Source organism: Camelina sativa, chromosome 14, assembly GCF_000633955.1.
Source record: "Camelina sativa cultivar DH55 chromosome 14, Cs, whole genome shotgun sequence".
NCBI classification, from domain to species: Eukaryota; Viridiplantae; Streptophyta; class Magnoliopsida; order Brassicales; family Brassicaceae; genus Camelina; species Camelina sativa.
The window spans coordinates 10844408-10845626 of record NC_025698.1 but is presented as its reverse complement, the minus strand read 5'-3'; the positions used below and the strand labels follow the sequence as shown (position 1 = coordinate 10845626).

The 1219-nt window shown below is 36.8% G+C and overlaps 1 protein-coding gene across 1 annotated transcript; it reads right to left on the bottom strand.

Annotated features, from left to right (window-relative positions):
* On the bottom strand, positions 9-1219 carry LOC104740903 (membrane-anchored ubiquitin-fold protein 6). The gene is made up of 3 exons (XM_010461627.2): positions 1071-1219; positions 424-594; positions 9-220 (listed from the first exon to the last, which is right to left on the bottom strand). The coding sequence occupies exons 1-3, from the start codon at positions 1201-1203 to the stop codon at positions 165-167; spliced, it is 360 nt and encodes a 119-aa protein (XP_010459929.1). The 5' UTR covers positions 1204-1219; the 3' UTR covers positions 9-164.

Genomic DNA, 1219 nt, shown 5'->3' with positions numbered 1-1219 from the left:
TAATGAAGATCATTTGTTTTCTATGTCTATGCCAATCATTTTGTACTGAAGGAAGGAACTTCTCAAAGCTTGTTTGAAGCTACAGAAGCTGTTCCATGGAGCATCATCAACCAATGCCATTATCATGAAGGATATAAATTCTCTATGATCCAATTTACTTGCAGCTACAAAATGGTGCACATGCAGCGATTCTTAATCGGTGGATCATTCTGCAGCTTTTCTGAAGAAAAAGACAGAAAGATTTCATACAATGAGAGGATATGACCATGATCTATCAAATAAGAGTAATTAGCAGCAAAACCTATGGGAATAAAGTAATAAACATAGAAATAGGAATCTGAAAACCATAACTGCAAGCGACTACAGGCTTCAGGGAAACATATCACTGTACTGCGATAAACAGAGTACATTGAGGAAAATTACCGCTCTTTTTGTCTAGCGAAGGAGGGCGAAGAACAACATGCATAGTGATGATCATTCCAGGAAGTTCCCCAACCGGAAGCCTGGATTCTGCAAGTGTCCTATTGTTCTCCAGTATTTTCCCAGCATTGATGAGCTTCACATCATTTACAGTTTTTGGAGTATTTTCTTTGTCTGTCAAAAGAGTAATAACACTTGAATATGCAGCGTTTCCAACACAAACCTTAAGTAGCAGTAGTAATACAATACCACAGCACAGAAGATAGTAAAATGCAACAACATATCCAAATAAGGCCAAAACACACACAAACATCCATGAAGAAAAATACAACGTGAGACATCATCATCAATCCTCAAACTAGTTTTATTAGCCAAAAATCAGTTGGTAGAGTAGCTTTATACAACAACAACACCTAAACCTTTCACCTTTATCTTTAAAATTCTCATTACTTTACAAAGTTCAATACCTACACTAGCCCAATCATTATACATTAGACAACTGCAGAGACAAGAAACAAGAATCAAAGAAGACAAAACTGTATACAATAAAGCCCCCAATGGGAAAAGGCAGAAACTTTAAACCAAGAAACCATCAAACAATCAATCAAATCAGTATACGTTCAAAGAAGCAGACCCACAAGTAATAATACCTTTAGGCCACTGAGAAATGATCTTCTCTTTAAGAGAAGAAACAGTCATAGATTGATCAAACTTGCTCGGACCTATATCAGTACCATCTGCGAGTCTAAACTTGATTTCTACCCAATCTTCATCACCAGCCATCTCGTTTCAATTTCCC

Coding starts and splice junctions, on each gene's coding strand:
- LOC104740903 (XM_010461627.2), bottom strand. CDS start 1,203: ATGGCTGGTGATGAAGATTGGGTAGAAATCAAGTTTAGACTCGCAGAT. Junction 595..1,070: donor CATTTCTCAGTGGCCTAAAG/GTATTATTACTT, acceptor CTCTTTTGACAG/ACAAAGAAAATACTCCAAAA. Junction 221..423: donor TTCGCTAGACAAAAAGAGCG/GTAATTTTCCTC, acceptor CTTTTTCTTCAG/AAAAGCTGCAGAATGATCCA.